This window comes from Chrysemys picta, chromosome 6 (assembly GCF_011386835.1).
Source record: "Chrysemys picta bellii isolate R12L10 chromosome 6, ASM1138683v2, whole genome shotgun sequence".
Lineage (NCBI taxonomy): Eukaryota > Metazoa > Chordata > Testudines > Emydidae > Chrysemys > Chrysemys picta.
The window spans coordinates 123,001,089-123,021,276 of record NC_088796.1 but is presented as its reverse complement, the minus strand read 5'-3'; the positions used below and the strand labels follow the sequence as shown (position 1 = coordinate 123,021,276).

At 43.3% G+C, this 20,188-nt stretch overlaps 1 protein-coding gene across 2 annotated transcripts in view; it reads left to right on the top strand.

The window, feature by feature from the left end:
- Nucleotides 1-11,637, top strand: part of ZCCHC7 (zinc finger CCHC-type containing 7) — a 160,249-nt gene extending 148,612 nt beyond the window's left edge. For both annotated transcript variants that reach the window (XM_065549770.1, XM_065549771.1), the window contains exons 8-9: nucleotides 9,081-9,198; nucleotides 10,113-11,637. In XM_065549770.1, the coding sequence (XP_065405842.1) occupies nucleotides 9,081-9,198; nucleotides 10,113-10,585 (591 nt within the window). In that variant the 3' untranslated portion in view covers nucleotides 10,586-11,637. The remainder of the gene's footprint in view (nucleotides 1-9,080; nucleotides 9,199-10,112) is intronic.
- The last annotated feature ends 8,551 nt before the right edge of the window (nucleotides 11,638-20,188 follow it).

Genomic DNA, 20,188 nt, shown 5'->3' with positions numbered 1-20,188 from the left:
CAAGGAGCTATCTCAACCATTTATGTTGATTTACAGTAAATTTTGGAACACTGTGGAAGTTCCAGAAGACTAAAAGATAGCTAACATTTTAAAAAGAGTAAGCAGGGTGATCCAGATAATTATAGACCTACCTGCCTGACATTGATTCCAGAAAATAATGGATACAGGACTTGATTAATAAAGAATTAAAGGAGGGTAATATAATTAATGCCAATCAGCATGGTTTTATTACAAATAGATCTTGTCAAATTAACCAAATACCTTTTCTGATGAGATTGCAAATTTGGCTGATAACAGTAATGGTGTTGATGCAATAGACTTCTGTAAGGTGTTTGACTTGGCATCACATAACATTTTGAGTAAGAAATTAGAATGATACATAATTAAAATGGCACTCTTTAAATTGTCAAAGATATAACAAGATCCAATGGCTGGAGGTTGAAGCTAGACAGATTCAGATTAGAATTAAGGCACAAATTTTCAACAGTGAGAGTAATTATCCATTGGAACAATTTACCAAGGTCTGTGCTGGATTTTCCATCACTGGAAACTTTTAAATCGGGATTGGATGTTTTTTGTAAATAAGATGCTCTAGTTCAAATAGAAATTAATTCAGGGAAGATCTATGGCCTTTGTTAGGAAGGAGCAGAGATGAGATTCTCTCAGTGGTCCCCGCAGACTTTATAATCTGTGAATCTATTACCTTTGTTTAAAGCTTGATAGAACAACCCCAAAACCAGGATCGTTTTACCATCCCACAGAGCTAACCACACCTGGCAGGAGTAAACTCCCATGGGACACAGTCCTGCAAGCTAGCAAAACCCAAAGAAAAGGACTTAGTTCACTCAAAATAGAGTTGAAACAAGGTGGGACGCTGAGAAGGAATCTTCAGTCATGACTTGTTATAGGACCTGGACACATGTAGACAACCCACAGCCAACTGCAACAAGATGTATGGGACACTAGCAGCATTTAGCAGGGTCTGAGCCATGAGGATGCAATCTGTGTTTTTTACCCACTGGTCTTGACCCCATTGTGGGTGACACATCTACCCCCAATCATATTTCCCTATGAAAGATTGCTGCAAAAGTGAATTCTGTGGCAATTGTAAGGGTGTGGAGTCCCCGTGCATAGTTTTCCACATTTTTGCCCCCAACTCAGCAGAAGGGTATTGTGTTTGCGGCCTTGTGCATCGGCAGAGCAGTTAAAAATTCAGTCTTTTGTAATTAAAGAGTGTGTCATTCACACTTTGGCTTAAGTTGCTCTATTGTAAAAGTTCCAGCTCTGAAGTGGCTGAAAGTACGGACGGTGGCCCTTGCAGACATCTCGGTAGTGTTGCACCTAGACACATGAAGTCAGTAGATAGAGTTCAAATCTACAAATCCCACAAACAAAGAGAGCCGGTTCATAAAGCAAGTACAAAAACCATTGCCCCTCTCAACTCAGGGTTCTAAGAGATGGACATCTCTGCCTGGGTTTAAAAAGTCTGACTTTAGAACAGAAAAAGCCTGCGGGAATGCCAAAATAACTAGCTCTGCGTGGTCTTCCTCAATTTGCTGTTTCCAAACCCCAAGAAGTAAATGACACCCCGCAGAGTGCTCCTTTCCTTTCCTTTAAAGCTGAAGTGTACCAAGGTGAGTAAGGAGAGAGAAGGCTCAGATGATGGTTTTGTAAAGAACTGTCTCAGCCAACGTTTTTCACAATTGCCCATCATATTTTAAGCTACCTCTTACTCCAGTTGATGAAATCTGAAATACTCGGTACTTGCTAGACATTTAGGGATTCACTAGACTTTCACCATTCCCAAAAACGGAAGCAAGAGCAAAAAGGTAGTTAATGGCTAGAGTTAACAGGACCATTTCCATTCATAAGATCATTGTAGGCCAACACATTTCCTCCATTGTTTTTAGATGTGGAAATACTTGGACATATACTTAATACAGCATGGATGCCTTGAGGTTACAATTGCCATAGACTTAAGTTACCATATTATCTGTTTACTCGGAATAAATTCTTTTTAAAACTGTCGCTTCCAAGAATGCTCCATTTCATTGCAATCTATACATCCAAGTATCAGAGGGGTAGCCTTATTAGTCTGAATCTGTAAAAAGCAACAGAGGGTCCTGTGGCACCTTTGAGACTAACAGAAGTACTGGGAGCATAAGCTTTCGTGGGTAAGAACCTCACTTCTTCAGATGCAAGTGACTTGCATCTGAAGAAGTGAGGTTCTTACCCACGAAAGCTTATGCTCCCAGTACTTCCGTTAGTCTCAAAGGTGCCACAGGACCCTCTGTTGCTTTATACATCCAAGCCATCCATTGGAACAGCCATAACGAGGACTCATTTTTACGGATCTCACCATTAAGTGTAACAACTTCCCACGTTAATCAGTGACAACCCATTGCATTATTCAGAGTTTGCAGCAAGTTTTGCATGTAACAAAACTAAGGAACTGGGTAGTGTCTGCAGATGTGCCTTGCATTCACATCCAAATGTATCAATCAAATAGAAAATACTTCTGTTGGGTTAGTAGCAGGCTGTTCTTTCAGTCCTATGTGGTTACCTCTAGTGCTGAAAAATGTCCCAAGAGTATTTAATGGTGCAAAGTGTATAGCAGTATATTTGAGAGAGAAGGGTGTGGGAAAGTGCATGTTGTACACTACTGAGATGATTATTCAATGCAGTGAAGTTAAAAGAGGAAGCAGAAGTGTTGGTTTTGGAGGCATGTGCATTTCATCCACTAGGGCTTTACTGTCAACATATTAACAACATGAAAACTAGCAAAAGGGCCATCTGTCTGCGGCACAAGCCCTAGACTTTGTGCAGCATCTCAGAACAGACCTGAGGGAGTGTGTTTCACAGCCATCAAAGAAGATAACTGTGTCTTTGCATTACTTGTCTAAAACAGGATCACCGCTGCTTTTGAGTAAATATTTGGCCATTTTTTGGCTTAATGTTTCCTTTCACTTACTCTCTTCCTAGGCTTCTCTCATCTTAAACCTTGGCCAAGTGTATAACATGCATCTTTGAAGCCTTTTTATGTACTAAAGATGCAGTTATGCTTCTCTGTCTCTTTATACCTGAGTGGAATTGGGGCATGTACGAGCTGAGATTATGCAAAGGGCAGAATCCTGTGCTTTATGGAGACTCAAACTGTCTCTCTCCACCACTTGGTTTTACATTGAATTATTGCATTAGGATGACTGGCTCATGCCACTCAAATTTAAAAGATTTTTTTTCCTACCTATGTCTTAACATTTCACCATATAGGCATTGTATCAAACAGACCTCACAGGAAGAAGAGGAGCGTTAGTTGCTTAACATGGTAGGGAGTCCTTTATCCCCTTTTCTCAGGGGCTGCCTGGCACTTTCCAGTATTCAGAAGAATCTAACAAGTGGTGAAAGTACCATGTTGGAGGCAAGAATAGGAAAAAGTTTGGGATTTGTAATTATCAGTAGTTAGACACAGATTACAAATTGCAACAATATACATTGCATGCCAGAAAAGGGAGTAGATTGATTCTGAGACCTACACATTTCTGTTGGAGAACTGCCATATTGGAGTCCTTATCCAGCGGCTCTGTAGTTGTGGGACATGCCGCCTCCCCCTCCCCCAGTCTCAAAAAAGAAAACGGTTTTAGAATTCTGTAGAAAAAGTCAGAAGTAGTTCTGATTTGTTTGTAGACATTTCACCTGTCTTTGCTGTCTGTCCCATCACACTCCCTTCAAGTGGCCTCTTTAAAGATCACTGAAAAAATACTTCAGTGTCCTCCTCTTGATCTTTCCCAGCAGTAACCAGTTCATTAGCCATTTTACAGCCCCCTGCCCCACATTTATTCTGCTAATATGTGTTTTGAGGAGTTTGGCAAGAGGGTTACAATCTCGACATGTCAGGTGCTGATTACTGCTGGAAACAGCTTGCTAAATGTATTGTGCCAATAATTAATGGCTGACCTGGAATGGAAGTCTTGTGGTCCGATATGCATCTCTTTCCTGGATATTCGTATTGTGTAATAGAATCCTAGAACCACAGGGTTAGAAGGGACCACAGTGGACATGTAGTCTAACCCCCTGCCAAGATGCAGGATTTGTTGTGTCTAAACCATCCAAGACAGACCATCCTATCCAGCCTCCTTTGGAAAACCTTCCGTGAAGGAACAGCTGCAATCTCTTCCATTGTCCTACTGTTCTTACAGTTCGGAAGTTTTTCCTGAGATTTAATCTAAACCTGCTATGCTGTAGTTTGAACCCATTGTCTCTTATCCTGCCCTCTGTGGCAAGAGGGAACAATTTTTCTCCATCTTTTTTTTGGCAGACTTTCAAGTATATGAAAACGGCTATCATGTCCCCCCTTAATCTCCTCTTTTCCAAACTAAGCATACCTAGTTCCTTCAGCCTTTGCTCATCTGGCTTGCGTTCCATCCCTCTGATCATCTTTGACACTTGCCCCTGGATCCTTTCCAGTTTCTCTGCAGCCTTTCTATGTGGTTGGTGACCAAAACTGGGGCACTACTCCAGGTGAGGCCTAACCAGCACTGAGTAGAGCTATGCCTCTGTTAATGCAACCTAACATTGCATTTGCTTTGTTTGCAGCAGCATCCCATTGCTGACTCATGTTGAGGCTGTGATCCGCCACAACTCCCAGATCCTTCTCAGCAGCGTTGCTGCCAAGCCAGTTTTCCCCCGTTTGTATTTGTGCATGTGATTTTTCTTCCCTAAATGTAGCACCTTACATTTGTCTTTGCTGAATTTCATTTTGTTATCTATAGGCCAATTCTCCAATTTATCAAAACCCCTTTGAATTTTAGCTCTAGCCTCCAAAGTGTTAGCAGCCCCCGCTCCCAGCTTTGTGTCATCTGCACATTCGATCAGTATGCTCTGTATTCCTACATCTATGTCATTAATAAAGTAGGGCTGTCACGTTATTAAAAAAATTAATCGCGATTAATCGCACACTTAAAAAAATTAATTGTGATTAATCACATTATTAAACAATAATGGAATACCATCTATTTAAATATTTTTTCGATGTTTTCTGCATTTTCAAATATATCGATTTCAATTATAACACAGAATATAAAGTGTACAGTGCTCACTTTATATTTATTTTTATTACAAATATTTGCACTGTAAAAAACAAAAGATATTCACCACATACAAATACTGCAGTGCAGTCTCTTTATCATGAAAGTTGAACTTATCAATGTAGAATTATGTACAAAAAAATAAAACAAGCCTACAAGTCCACTCAGTCCTACTTCAGCCAATCGCTCAGACAAACAAACTTGGTTACAATTTGCAGGAGATAATGCTGCCCGCTTCTTCTTTACAATGTCACCTGAAAGTGAGAACAGGCGTTCGCATGGCACTGTTGTAGCTGGCGTCACAAGATATTTACGTGCCAGATGCACTAATGATTCATATGGCCCTTCAGCTTCAACCACCATTCCATAAGACATGCTTCCATGCTGATGACGGGTTCTGCTCGATAACGATCCAAAGCAGTGTGGATTGATGCATGTTCATTTTCATCATCTGAGTCAGATGCCACCAGCAGAAGGTTGATTTTCTTTTTTGGTGGTTCGGGTTCTGTAGTTTCCTCATCGGAGTGTTGCTCTTTTAAGACTTCTGAAAGCATGCTCCACACCTCATCCCTCTCAGATTTTGGAAGGCACTTCTGATTCTTAAACCTTGGGTCGAGTGCTGTAGCTATTTTTAGAAATCTCACATTGGTACCTTCTTTGCATGTTGTCAAATCTGCTGTGAAAGTGTTCTTAAAACGACAATGTGCTGGGTCATCATCCAAGACTGCTATAACATGAAATATATGGCAGAATGTGGGTAAAACAGAGCCAAAGACATACAGTTCTCCCCCAAGGAGTTCAGTCACAAATTTAATTAACACATTATTTTTTAATGAGCATCATCAACATGGAAGCATATCCTCTGGAATGGTGGCTGAAGCATGAAGGGGCATATGAATGTTTAGCATATCTGGCATGTATATACCTTGGAACGCTGGCTACAACGGTGCCATGCGAACGCCTGTTCTCACTTTTACGTGACATTGTAAATAAGAAGCAGGCAGCAGCATCTCCTGTAAATGTAAACAAATTTGTTTGTCTTAGCGATTGGCTGAACAAGAAGTAGGACTGAGTGGACTTGTAGGCTCTAAAGTTTTACATTGTTTTGGTTTTGAGAGCAATTAGGTAACAAAAAAAATCTACATTTGTAAGTTGCACTTTCATGATAAAGAGATTGCACTACAGTACTTGTATGAGGTGAATTGAAAAATACTATTTTTTTGTTTATCATTTTTACAGTGCAAATATTTGTAATAAAAAATAATATAAAGTGAGCACTGTACGCTTTGTATTTTGTGTTATAATAGAAATAAATATATTTGAAAATGTAGAAAAACATCCGAAAATATTTAATAAATTTCAATTGGTATTCTATTGTTTAATAGTGCGATTAATCGTGATTAATTTTTTGAGTTAATTGCATGAGTTAACTGCGATTAATTGACAGCCCTATAATAAAGATGTTAAATAATACCGGACCCAGAACAGAGCTCTGTGAAACCCCACTCGAGACCTCCTTCCAATTTGACTTCATTTCATTAATATTTACTTGTTGCTTGCAGTTGTTTAACCAATTATGTATCCGCTTAATGGTAGTTCTGCTGAGACCGTATTTCTCCAGCTTACTCATCCGAATATCTTGTGGGACTGTGTCAGAAGCCTTGCTGAAGTCCAGGTATATGATGTCCATTGCATTCCTCCATCCACCAAACCAGTTACCCTGTCAAAGAAGGAAATCCAGCTGGTTTGGCAGGATTTCTTCTTGGTAAATCTATGCAGTAATAGCACTACACTTAAAATAACTCCCGGCTTTACCTCTTGCTTTGAGACTATTACAACCACGCACAGCAATATGTCTTAGGGCTTGTCTACGCTTGAAATGCTACAACAGTGCTGTGGCGCTTCAGAGTAGACACTACCTACCCTGATGGGAATGATTCTCCTGTCGATGTAGGTAATCTACCTCTCTGAGAGGCGGGGTGAACTCTTCCATCAGCCCAGCACTGGCTACACCCGGGGATAGGTCAGCTTAACTACACTGCTCAGGGGTGTGGATTTTTCACATCCCTGAGCGACATAGCTGGGTTGACCTAACTTCTTAGTATAGACCAGGCGTCAGTCAGCTTTTACACTAGTCTAATCTTCATTCTCACTGACACACGCTTTTCTTTCCAAACTGCCTTCCATTTGCATGAGCACTGAATGCAGTATGGCTAAGCTTCCCTAGCTACCGTTTTAAATGTCCTTCGAGATAGAGCCCACGTAACTGAAATCATTCTACCTGAGATCACATAACCCTAAAGTCAGAGGGCTTTTTGTGTTGTTCACTGTTCACCAGCTCCTGCCCGTTACTCAGTTTTCATGCTTGTACAGTGTCAAGGTTAGCAAACTTTCAGGGAACATAATGTTGTCCCGGGTGTGGGGGTGAGGGGGAGGGTATCAGAGATGTCAGTGCTGATACGTCATATCTGCACACTGTGCTTTCTAGACTTTTGCTGCATATTTGACAGTATTAGTGTTCTGATTTGTTCAGTGGAAAAAGAAAAAAAGTCAAAGATGAAACATTTGGGCGTATTTTGTCAGCTAGCTGTGCAGAGGGCCAGCACAAGTCTTGAGTGGGATTTAAGTTGGGTATGGGGGCAAATGTCACCTTAACAGACCATTAATAACATTAAAAGCTTAAGCTATAGACTGCAGACTTCTTGAAGACCTGAGACAAAGACCCTGATCCAAGACCAACACAACTTGCAAAGTATCTATCAAAAGGAATCAAGAAAGGAGGGTTGGAAGATGAGATCACTTAGATGGCAGAATAAGGGTGGTTTGAGTTCCTTAACTGTGAATTTGCATATTTTCAAGTGTTTGGGGTTCTTGGACATTTGATCTTTTAACTTTCCTGATTTTTAATGTGTTTTTTTGTTTGTGTGTGGGGTTCTTCCTAACTTCAATGTGCTTATAAGGATTTTTACTCTTAAGTTACTGAAGTGTTCTCTGAATCTTAGCTTTACTTCAGCCAAGTTCTTTGTCTGAATAGGAACCAGAGTAGTTAGAAATTTAAAAAATGCATTCCGTTGCCAAGTCCACTGCTGCCAGTTCAGGATCTAGTGCCTCATTGAATCTTGGCCCAAAGACCAAGGAAATCCTAGCTGAAGACATTGCTAGTGTGTTGTAGATCTAAAGTGTAGAGGAGGACGTCTGAGGACACATAGTAAGAAGGGATTGTAGAGTGAGCAGTACCAAAGTCTTGAACGAAAGCTGCTCATTATCTGAGTGGCTATCAAGACAGCAAGAACACACCGTTGGTATGATTGCACGATTTGTATTTGCCAATCTGTGAGATTGAGAAATGAGCCCCACTCTAAGTGAGGGGCTGAGTACAACTAAACCAGTCAGTTCCCGTGACTCAAGATTCTAGACTTTCCCATCTCTTCTTCACACCACGTCGGATGTATTTGCAGGCGAAGTCTCCTGCAGAACGTGTTTTGATTCGGTATCTTTCAGAAAGTTAATTTCAGCCAGATCCTCTCAATCAATCAATTAATTTTTTGGTACAGCACCTGCCTACAATGTGCCTGACTCTAGCCCTTCACTTCTGTGTGTACTACATTTGCTAGATAACTTTATAAATCAAAATAAGAGCAGGTTTGTAATAACCAATGGGAGACATGGGATTCCATGTGTCCCACTGCTAGCTGTCAAAGGATAGTAACAAAGAAGTTAAGTAAACATTTAAATAAATGTTGCTTCATAGGCACAATTGTGATACAAATATACGCAGGGCTATTGGAAACTAATACAATTATCAGGATTTAAAGAACTGAAGGCCAGATCCCCAGCTGTTGTAAATCAACATTGAGACTTCAGTGGAATAAACCTGATTTATACCCTTTGAGATTCTGGCCTGGAGAATCTGGTTTATTTCCTTAACTCTGAAATCAATAATCCAAAGCTTAACAAGATGTCACAGCATGTAGTAACCTCAAATGTGATTTGCAGGAGTGCTCAGAGAAGCGGATGTACAATGGGGCATTCCCTTCTTCCCCATTCATCTACTACTATGACGATAAGTATGACATCAAGAGGAGAGCTCAGAGGGCAAAGAGAAAGGTTGAAGGTATGGTATATTTTGTGAAGTACTTCTTACTGACCATCACATTTTTAAGTGGTCTTTAATCAGGGTACATTGGTATACTTACTGCTTTTAATTAGGCATTTTGTAATCTTGGCTTTTTCCATGTTGTGGAAGATGATGATGGAGATTATCTCAATCAACAAGCAGGGCAAGGTTGATGAGTTTAGTAACCTCAGTCTATTCCTGAAATTCATTGTTCCAAGCCTCTAAAAGGACACCAGGAAGTACTTTAACCCCAAAATCTCACAGACCTTAAAACGGTTATAAACTGATGGGGAGTGTTCTCTCAATTGTAAAATATGTTGTTAAAAATCTGTTACCAAAAACAATTACACTGAAAGGAAAAAAAAAAACAATATATATGAATGGCCACTTTCTACAGTGAGACCACTTGTGGAGGAAGGTACCACTCAACATGAGTAAAGCGGGCAGGGTCTGGTCCTTACTCTGTCCAAATCTCTGAAAACCCATCTGTAGAGCAGGTATATCTACTTCACAGCCAGATCAGCCAATTTTTGGATTGCAGAATCTTGACTATAGAAACCTCAGAGGTAAAATGACACCGTTTGACTTTCCAATCCCAGATTGAATATATGGGTCTTCCAAAGATAATCGTTTTTTAAACTGAACAAATGTCATATGAAGTCACTGAGAGAAAATGATTATGAAAACCCACAGTATCGCTTTTCTGGCTGCAACTGCACTTTAAAATGACATGACAATAAACTTCTGGCTTACCCAGTGTTTGTCAAAATGTCTGAGTTTTACCCAGGTCCTCAGATTTTTACATACCAGGTCAATTGCTGACCCCCAAACTGCAAACAGAGCTTGTGGTTTTCCAGGGTTGTGCTTCTGGCCTCCTAGTGACTATTAAAAGAAACTGTTCTATTTTACAGAACTTCAAGAAGCCGGCCTTTTGCCAGCGCAGTTCAAGAGACTGCGCAAGGAGGAAGAGTGCAGGGGACAGTGTCTTAAGAAAAAGAAAAACCTTTGGAAAGAGCATGTCAAGAGTCCTAAAGAAGAAAAGCGCCACAAAAAGGCCAATAAGAAGTCCTGGGCAGAGGAACACAAAGAGAAGAAACACAAGAAAGATGTCCAAAGGAATAACGACCAGGAGGAGGACTTTCCTAGGGGGGGTAGAACACACTTCCCTAAGGGCAGCAAAAAGGGCAGCACAAAGCATCACAGCTCTGCCTTCTCTCCACATGGCAGGAAAACAAAAAATGGCCAGGAGCTGCTGGATGCAGCTAAAAAGAAGAAGAAAAAGAGAAGGCAGAGAAACAAGAAAGACAGTAGTTCCACCATTGATGAGAGCTTATTCCTTATAAAACAGAGGAAAAAGAAATCAAAACAGGAATCCAGCTGCTAACCTGTCAACAGAAAGCCACGGTGGGAGGGGGGCGTAACTCACCACCGTTTTGCCATGGTATTTTTCTGACCCTGTGCTAAGATGTAGAATTTGAATCCACCTTTGCATACGGGCTTGGATGTGTAAAACCAACATGACAAAGAATACTGAGCTTGTGAGTCTCGGCTTCTTAAAGAGAGTATTTGCCAACGGGTAGGAAGTGGTTAATGTACACGAGTAAAATCATACTGTATTTTTTGGCAGTCCCTCTTTTTCTGTAAGTTGATGAAAGGTTGGGAACTTTTTATTTTTGTTTGGGGTTTTTTTGTTTGGATGAATGAGGGAAAAGGTCCGTAGTGGGGAGGTTTGGCCTTCTGTCCTTTGAGCGATTCCTTTTAAGAATGCTACACCTGTCAAAATACTGTAGTTAAGCAAATGTGATTCCCTTGCAGCCTGGCTTTAAAGAGAGGCTTTCACACTGGGGAGACTTGGAGAAGGGGCAGGGAAGGGGAAAGTAAACAGCAATACAAAAAACAATCTTTTTGGTGAAGCATTTTCTTGCTTTTCACCCAGCTGGAGTCCGCAGTGAAAATGTTGTATTGTACTTACGACATGACAGTCTTTTGCTGTGGAAACTCATGAGATGTCACAAATTCATCATAATCACAGCATTGCAAGTTTAAGTATCAGGAGCAGATGAACTACGAGGAAGCAAATCCTTGATTGAATAACAAATCTCTCTGCTAACGGGTAAGCAAGAGAAGTTCAATTAAAAAATGTTACAAGCAGTTGGGTTGACATCTGGAATTAAATATGCCATAGTTTTCCACAGTGTGGAAGTCCTGCTTTTTAAAAGATAAAATTATGTAGCCAAGCTATAGAATGCAAGCAATTTACCTGCTTCCAGAAATATAATGCCTAAGTTTAATGACTTAATGGGTCTTTTTGTTTTGTTTTGTTTTGTTTTAAGAAATGAAGTATTTTTTGTACTCAACGAATTAAAAACTTTGTAAGGATAAATACTTTATCAAAGGAACCAACCAAATAAAGTTTTACGTGGGGATACATGAAAAGATACGTTGGTTATATGTTGGTTATACATGAAAAGATACGTTGGTTTTTTCTTTTGAGGTAGAAAACAATACCTGGGTTTTGTTAACAAGATTAAATTATGTCAGTTCCAACCAAAAGGCTCTCTGCTATGGAATAATATAGATACCCTCTTCTGAGCACCTTTTCTAGCCTGAGCAAAACAGTAGCTAACAATAATGGCTTCATAGAGGTGGTATGTACTCCTTGAGAGAGTTCTGCTGGCTTTGAAAACTGTTGGATTTTGAAACTGAATAGGATGTGTGTTAACCTGTGTAGGCAAGCCCTTAGTTACATGGGGAGAATTGCCTGCATAGCTATGCCAGTAAAACTCCACATGTGGACACTGTTATCCCAGGATAATTATGCTGGTAATTTTCCATAGGTAGACAAAGCCCTAATTCATCGGCTTTTGGGTTAAAAGGATCACCTGGGTGAACATAAGTAGCCATATTCTTACATATCAGAGATTATTTGGAGCAAAAATAGACAAATATGAATTCATGTATCTCGGGCCCCAATTCCACTTCACGTCAGATGTGTCCTCAGAGGTGGTTTCAAACTGATTTTTGTTGAACTCAATGCTGTATTTAAATGACAATTCTCTTGGGGTACTTGGAAAAAATTAATCACATGTAATTTTTTTAATTCACTCTTGAAAAGACTTTTCCCTAATATCCATTCTGAGCCTCCTTCCCTATCTGGTGCATTTCACGTTCCTTTTCACTTCTCAGCGGACCCTCCAGTCCGGACTAAAGGCCCTTGTGGGACAGCAAATTGAGGTGCTTTTCTTGCTTTGGATTGAATCCATCAGCCAACCCCCTAGCCTCTGTTCTGTCTCTGGTGTGGGGGTATGGCCAGGTAGCCCACAGCAAAGCAGCTAGGCTCCTTCAGAAGAGGAGAGTTTTCTGCACAGGAGGAAGTGGTCTGCTCTTCCCCCTCATGCAGTCAGCTCCCAAAGCCCAGGAAACAACACCCAGCCTAATGAGTTGTAAGTGAGCACCCAAAGGAACAGCATGGCCATGCCCCTTCCTCGGGCTCGCACCCCGTATACAATGTAATACACCGGTAATGGGCAATCCAGGTACTGGAGATCCTGTTACCATCTTCCGGGAAAACAAACCTATTCAAAGCACACACGCAGTCCTGCACGAATGGAATTCATCCCGGCAGGGGGGCTCCGTGGGTATGTCTACACTGCAAGTAAACGCCTGCATCTGGCCGGTGTCAGCAGCGTTGGGTTCATGGGGCTCAGCCTACAAGGCTGTTTAATTGCAGTGCAGATGTTCAGGCTCAGGGACCCTCCCTGCAGTGGGAGACTCCGGAATAACCTCAGCAGCCAGCAATGAGTGAAAGGCCCCGATGTGACGTGGGCTGTCATAAACGAGAGAGGTTAGAAGGCGATAATTCAAGGGCGGGCAAACTTTTTGGCCTGAGGGCCACATTGGGTTTACGAAACTGTATGGAGGGCCGGTTAGGGGAGGCTGTGGCCCAGCCCCTGCCCCTTAGCTGAGCCCCCCCTGCTTCTCTCCCCCTGACAGACCCCCCCCCACGGGACTCCTGCCACATCCAACTGCCTCTGTTTCCTGTCCCCTAATGGCCCCCCTGGGACCCCAGCCCCATCCACCCCTCCCTGTCCCCTGATTACCCCCGGATCCCCCACCCCTGACCTCCCCCCACTACCGCATCCAACCCCTCCTCTCCTTCCTGACTGCCTCCCTGGGACCCCTGCTCCATCCAACCACCCCTTCCTCCATGTCCCCTGACCGCCCCCAGAACCCCTGCCCTGATTGCCCCCCGCAACCCCATCCAACTTGCCATCACCTTCCTGACTGACCCCTCAGGACTCCTGCCCCCGTGTTCCCCGCCCTCTGACCGCCCCGACCCCATCCACACACCCCCCACTGACCACCACCCTGAACTCCCCTGCCCTCTATCCCCCTGCTCCCTGCCCCCTTCCCGTGCTGCCTGGAGCACCAGTGGCTGGCGGCGCTACAGCCACGCCGCCCAGAGCACCAGGATAGACAGCCGCGCCGCTCGGCTGGACCCAGCCACGCCACCACACAGCACAGAGCACCGGGTCAGGCCGCAGCTGCGCTGCCCCAGGAGCTCGCAGCTCCGCTGCCCAGAGGATTGCGCCGGCGGCAGAGTGAGTGGGCTGAGGCTGCGGGGGAGGAGCTGGGAGCAAGCCTCCTGGGTAAGGAGCTTGGGGGCCAAGCAGGAGGGTCCCGCGGGCCGGATCTGGCCCACAGACTGTAGTTTGCTCACCTTTGCGATAATTCATAGATCTTATGGCAGTAGTGACCATTACGATCAACAAGCCTGACCTGCCTAACACAGGCCACGGAATCTCATTCAGTGATTCCTGCCTCTGGCCCGTCACTTCTGGGTAGTGTGAATCCAGAATTGTATCTCATTTTCAAAACACCCACAAGGAAATAAAGGGCACAGTGCATTCCTCACCCATCCATCCTTCAGTGTCCACAATGTGGAGATGTGTAAACTTTATTTAACGGCATAGCCCAGTGACATGTAACACAGGGATTCCACAAATACAGTACCATAAAAATACTCAAAAAAGCAAATTATAGCATCACTATCATTACCATACCAATGAGGCAACACTATAGAAAATTTAGCAATTATTGTGCTTAGTAACTACAAGTGTCCTTTAAATAACCATATGGATTTATAAATTCCAAGACCAGACGGGACCACTTGTGACCTCGAGTCTGAGCTCCTGTATAACATAGGACTTCCCCAGATTATTCCTAGAGCAGATAATTTAGAAAATCATCCAATCTTGATTTGAAAATTGTCATTGATGGAGAATCCACCACGACCGATGGTACATTGTTCCACTGTCTAATTACCGCTACGGTTCAAAATGTATGCCTTATTTCCCCTCTGAATTTGGTTTCAACTTCCGGCTACTGGATTGGGAGGAAGGAGGGGATAGCTCAGTGGTTTGAGTATTGGTCTGCTAAACCCAGGGTTGTGAGTTCAATCCTTGAGGGGGCCACTTAGGGATCTGCAGCAAAATCAGTACTTGGTCCTGCTTGTGAAGGCAGGGGGCTGGACTCAATGACCTTTTAGGGTCCCTTCCAGCTCTATGAGATAGGTATATCTCCATATATTATATTTATTTATTATATTATACTTACCTTTCTCTGCTAGATCAAGGAGCCCATTATTAAATATTTGTTCCCCACATAGGTACTTACAAACTGTGATCAAGTCACCCCTTCACCTTGCATCTGAAGAAGTGAGGTTCTTACCCACGAAAGCTTATGCTCCCAATACTTCTGTTAGTCTCAAAGGTGCCACAGGACCCTCTCTTGCTTTTTACAGATTCAGACTAACACGGCTACCCCTCTGATACCCTTCACCTTGTCTTTCTTAAGCTAAATAGATGGAGTTCCTTGAGTCTGTCACTATAAGGCAGGTTTTCTAATCTTTTTATCATTATTGTGGCTCTTCTCTGAACTCTCTCCAATTTATCAACATCCTTCTTGAATTTTGAGCACCAGAACTGGACACAGCATTCCAGCAGCAGTTGCATCAGTGCCAAATACAGAGGTAGAATAACCTCTCTGCTCCTATTTGTGATTCTCCTGTTTACGGATCCCAGCATTTTGGCCGCTGCATCACATTGGAAGCTCATGTTCAGCTGATCATCCACCATGGCCCCCAAATCTTTTTTCAGAGTCACTGCTTCCGAGGATAGAGTCAGTCATCCATTCTGTAAGTATGGCCTGTGTTCTTTTATCCTATAGTGAGCAGTACTGAAATGCATATTGTTTGCTTGCACCCAGCTTACCAAGAGATCCAGATCACTCTGAATCAGTGACCCGTCCTCTTCATTATTTACTACTCTCCCAATTTTTGTGTCATCTGCAAACTTTATTAGTGATGATTTTATGTTTTCTTCCAGGTCATTGATAAAATGTTAATTAGCGGAAGGCCAAGAACGATCCCTGCAGGACCCCCTGGAAATGCACCTTTTCAATGACAAGTCACCGTTTACAGTTACATTTTGAGACCTATCAGTTAGCCAGCTTTTAATCCATTTAATGTGTGCCATCTTAATTCTATCTCGTTCTAGATTTTAAATCAAAATGTTATGCAGTACCAAGCTTTACACAAGTCTAAGTATATTACATCAGCACTATGACCTTTATCAGCCTAACGTGTAATCTGATCAAAAAAGGTATAAAGTTAGTTTGATAAAACCTATCAATCCATAAAAACAACAAGGAGTCTGGTGGCACCTTAAAGACTAACAGATTTATTTGGGCATAAGCTTTCGTGAGTAAAAACCTCACTTCTTCTATCAATCCATGTTGATTTGCATTAATTAAATTACCCGTCTTTAATTCGTTATTAATTGAATTCCATATCAGCTACTCCATCGTCTTGCCCAGGATCAATGTCAGGTTGAGAGGCCTATAATAACTAGGTCATCCTGATTATCCTTAGCACAACTTTAGCTTTCTTCCTGTGTTCTGGAACTCTTCCAGTGCTCAGAGACTTATTGAAAATCAACATTAATGGTCCAGCAAGTTCTTCAGCCAGCTGTTTTAAAACTCTTGGTTGCAAGTTATCAAGACCTGCTGATTTTAAAATGTCCAACTTTAGTAGCTTCTCTTTAACGTACACTGGAGATATTAATAGAATGGAAAGAGTGTTATCACCATATGATAAGACCACTTCATCGGTTTTTCTTCAAATACAGAACAAATTTTTTGAACACTTCTGCCTTTTCTGTATTGTTGTTGATAATTCTACCATTTGTATCTAGTAATGGACCAATACTATTGTCGGGATACTTTTTGTTCCTAATATATTTTTAAAATTCCTTTTTATTGTCCTCAACTCTGCTGGCCATAGATTTCCTTTTTGGGCATCTAATAAGCTGTTCTTCAATGATTCCCAATTATCATTAAAAACGCTTGTTCTGAAGTGCCCAAGGATGTGGGAGGCAGACCAGTTGAGAGTCTCTGGGTAAGATAAAAGGTGTAAAAAAAAGGGGTGATGTCAAGGTTGAGCTCCACCAGATCAGGATGAGAAGATAGATGAAGCATTTCTAGAACAAGTAACAGAAATACCCAGAACACAAGACCTGGTAGTAATGGGGGACTTTAACTACCCAGACATCTGTTGGAAAAGTAATGCTCCTGAAAAATGCGACTTTAAGCGAAACGATGTTAAGCGAATCCAATTTCCCCATAAGAATTAATGTCAATGAGATATATACACTGTGTGTGTGTATATATATAAGTTTTAAACCAACAAGTTTTAAACTGTTGTGAAAAAGGCTAATATTCTGGGGGTGTATTAACAGGAGTGTCGTATATAAGAAACAGGAGGTAATTGTTCTGCCCTACTCGGCACTGGCAAGGCCTCAGCTGGAATACTGTGTTCAGTCTGGGCACCACACTTCAGGAAAGATGTGGACAAATTGGAGAGAGTCCAGAGGACAGCAACAAAGATGATTAAAGGTTTAGAGAACCTGATCTCTGAGGAAAGGGTAAAAAAAAACTGAGCATGTTTAGTCTTGAGAAAAGAAGACCCTCACACTCTACTGGACCCTGTCTCATCTAGTTTTAGTGTCTTCAACAGTAGTGCCCAGTCCCGGTACATGCCCGCACTGAACTTCCAGTTCTTGTCACTGGTGCTAGGCCATCTGACCTCAAGTCCTCCTACTTATCTTCATTGCATCCCTCCTCCTCCCGCAAGGTGAACGTAGGTTTGGATGCTCTCCTGGGCCACCCTGCAGTCAGCTGAACACTCAGTGGTGTTTGGCATGTTCTAGCCACTAAACTTGCCCATTGTGACCTGCTCCAAGCCTTAACCCTGCATTGTTCACTTGACTTGCAGAGGGGGTCCACTGGCTGTGGGGGAAACTGGGTCTGGCACAGCTGAGTTCTTAGTTTGGTGAACCTTTCTGAAAAGAGCTGCAGTGTACCCATCCTCTGGCAGGCCCAGGGGGAGCCCCTGTTCAAATCCTTTTCCCCCTCAGGCCAGGGTCTCCCACAGCCCCGATAAGTGCTGTAATCACAGGGCTAATGGTTACTAGAGGGGAGTTCTTTTTGTGTGGAGTGAGGCAGACATCTAACTCATTCTTACAAGAAACAGCCTGGTCGCCTAGCCCCCGCATCCAGGAGAGGGGGTCCTGGCTGCGGATCTCTACCAGAGAGAGGCGCCCAAGTCCGCAAAAGGGGCAGGGCTTAGCACACATCCCTCTCGTCCACTTTTCCCCTTGGCCCTAGCGTGCTGGCTTTGGCGGATCCCATTCATAGGCACCTCTCTCCCCGCATGCATTGTACAGGGAGCCTGGGCACCTCACTCAGGCTTGGTGGAGCCCAGTCTTGCAGTGATTTTCCAGGTGCCTAAAAGTTTGCAACACCTAAGTCCCTTTGTGGCTCAGTAACCCCCGTACCAGCTGTGTAACATGCGCACTTGCTGATGGGCCGGGGGCGGGGAGGAAGTGCCACTGCGACTCGGTTTGACTCCTTGCTCTCTGAGGGCCTGATCCGTGCGGGCAAAAAACCTCACTGGCTTCAAGACTGAGCTTGATAAGTTTATGATGGGATGGCCTACGATGCCATGGAGCTGAACTGCGACTTGCTAGCAGCAAATATCCCCAACGGCCAGTGATGGACACTAGATGGGGAGGGCTCTGAGTTACTACGGAGAATTCTTTCCCTGGTGTCCGGCCGGTGGGTCTCGCCCACATGCTCAGGGTCTAACTGATCGCCATGTTTGGGGCCAGGAAGGAATTTCCCCCCCGGGTCAGACTGGCAGAGACCCTGGGGGGTTTTCACCTTCCTCTGCAGCATAGGTCACGGGTCACTTGCTGGTTTGAACTAGTGTAAATGGTAGATTCTCTGCAACTTGAAGTCTTTAAATGATAATTTGAGGACGTCAGTAACCCAGCCAGAATTCAGGGGTCTGTTACAGGAGTGGATGGGCGAGATTCTGTAGCCTGCAATGTGCAGGAGGTCGGACGAGATGATCACGATGGTCCCTTCTGACCTTAAAGTCTGTAAGTTTAAAACATGAACTTCACTTACGTTTTTTCAACCCCTCTGTCTCAGACCTGGTGGCCAAATGTTGCTGGCTTTTTCCCTGCTGTAATTTTTGCCTTACAGGGTAATGAGCATTTTTGTTCTGTTTTAACTCCTCTGGGTGGTATTATTTTGAGATAATTAAAGGTAGCTTGATCTGTTTCAGATAGCAAAGGTTAATATTAACAATCACAGTTGTTATATCCTGCCTTTCCACCATAGTGCTCCAAGCTTAACATAGGAGGTCAGCATCATTAGCCCCATTTCACAGATGGGGTAACTGAGTCATAGAGCGAGGAGGTGACTTGCCCAAGTTTGCCCAGCAGACCTAGGAATGGGACCCAGTCTCCTGAGTCTCTGTCCACTGCTCCGTCTAGTAGGATGTTACTGGAGCACTTAGGCCTGGATCCCCAAAGATGTTTAGGCACCTAACACCACTGATCTCAGTGGCAGCTGGCACCTATGCACGTTTGAGAATCCGGGCCCCAGAAACCCCCAGTTGAGATCAGGGCTCCAATGTGCTAGGTGCTGTATATACATTCAGGGCAGATCTACACTTAAAACATTGCATTGGTGCTGCTGCAGCACTTAATTGAAGACGCTCCTACTGCCAGCACTGGCTAGGGGGTCAGGTAGGTCTAACTCTGTGGATTTTTCACACCCCTGAGTGACGTAGCTCTACCGATACATGGCTGTAGTGTAGACCAGGCCATAGTGAGAGGCAGTCCTCGTCCCAGTGAATTTACAGTCGAAATAGACAAGACGAAGGAAGGATTATTTCTCCAGCAACAGCTGGGCACTGGGGCACGAAGAGTCTGGCAGAGCTGGAGATTGGACCAAGCCCTTCCCTGCCCCATTCCTGGCCCCTAAGCATAAGATCATCCTCTTATATTCCACAAAATCAAATCAGGAGCATTTAACCATAAGGCTCGCCTTTTCAATCAGTGCCCCGTGGTGTGGTGTCAAACACTAAAGAGTTTTCGAAGGAATTACAATAATAGAGTGGAAAACATTTTTACACAGGACAAAAGACAGGGTAGGAAGGGAACAGGGAAATCCTAGACGAGAGCAAACAATGCTGGCAGTAATACTTAGTGACCTGTCCACTAGCAAAGAGACCCTCAGCCGATGCCCTAATTAAAGGACAGCGTCTCTGTAAGATCCTCAGCTAGGCCAAGGGAACTGCAGACCTGAGGAAGTTTGACCCATCTCAATTTTATCCTATTAAACCAAAGTGCACAGTCAGTATGTCATCCCTTCCACCTGCTATTTTTCCTTCTTTTAAAGAGCTGTCAGTCTTCACTCCAGAGATGCCTGGGACTGGAAAACATGCTCATCCCAGGAGGGGCTGGTGTCTCAAGGTCACCGTTGATATGCATTGGTGAAGCAGCATGAGGAAGTGTGTGAATAAATAAAGGGTTTTAGCTCCGTCTGAGCATGCAGGGCAGTGCCGGGGCTGGGTGGG